This window comes from Salvelinus sp. IW2-2015, unplaced genomic scaffold, assembly GCF_002910315.2.
Source record: "Salvelinus sp. IW2-2015 unplaced genomic scaffold, ASM291031v2 Un_scaffold2336, whole genome shotgun sequence".
Lineage (NCBI taxonomy): Eukaryota > Metazoa > Chordata > Actinopteri > Salmoniformes > Salmonidae > Salvelinus > Salvelinus sp. IW2-2015.
In genome coordinates this window covers 73,252-73,658 of record NW_019943661.1, presented here as the reverse complement: position 1 = coordinate 73,658, position 407 = coordinate 73,252, and the positions used below count along the sequence as shown (strand labels likewise).

At 43.5% G+C, this 407-nt stretch overlaps 1 protein-coding gene across 1 annotated transcript in view; it reads right to left on the bottom strand.

Moving 5' to 3' along the window:
* Window positions 1–210: 210 nt before the first annotated feature.
* LOC112073681 (stomatin-like) overlaps window positions 211–407 on the bottom strand; it is a 27,803-nt gene continuing 27,606 nt past the window's right edge. The window contains exons 7-8 of the mRNA XM_070440251.1: window positions 372–407; window positions 211–257 (exon numbers count right to left, since the gene is read on the bottom strand). Of these exons, the coding sequence (XP_070296352.1) occupies window positions 211–257; window positions 372–407 (83 nt within the window). The remainder of the gene's footprint in view (window positions 258–371) is intronic.

Sequence of the window (407 nt, the reverse complement as noted above, 5' to 3'; positions counted from 1 at the left end):
AGCACTTCAGGCTAGAGGCCGATAGTAACTGGGTTAGTAACTGGTTGGTTACATAGGGAGATTTATCTGAAACCTAATGTTCTGTCAGGTTTGGAAGTGTACTGATTGTTCTATGTCTTGTGGATTTGCCCATTATGACCAATAAACTCTAGAACTCTTTAATGTTCCTTCCATTCTAGAACAGAAGGTTGGGTTCCCAGTAGATGTACTCTAGAACTCTTTAATGTTCTTCCCGGGGGGGGGCCGGGCTTTATCGCCTTAGAGAAGGGGACTCTATTGATGAAAACAGTTACCATTAAATAAGTGTATTTATTTCACATTGTACATCTCAGTTGACTTTCTTCTACAGGGTCTGAAGTGTGTCTCCTCACCTATAGCCCTGGCCTCACGGCTGGCTTCTGCCTCTG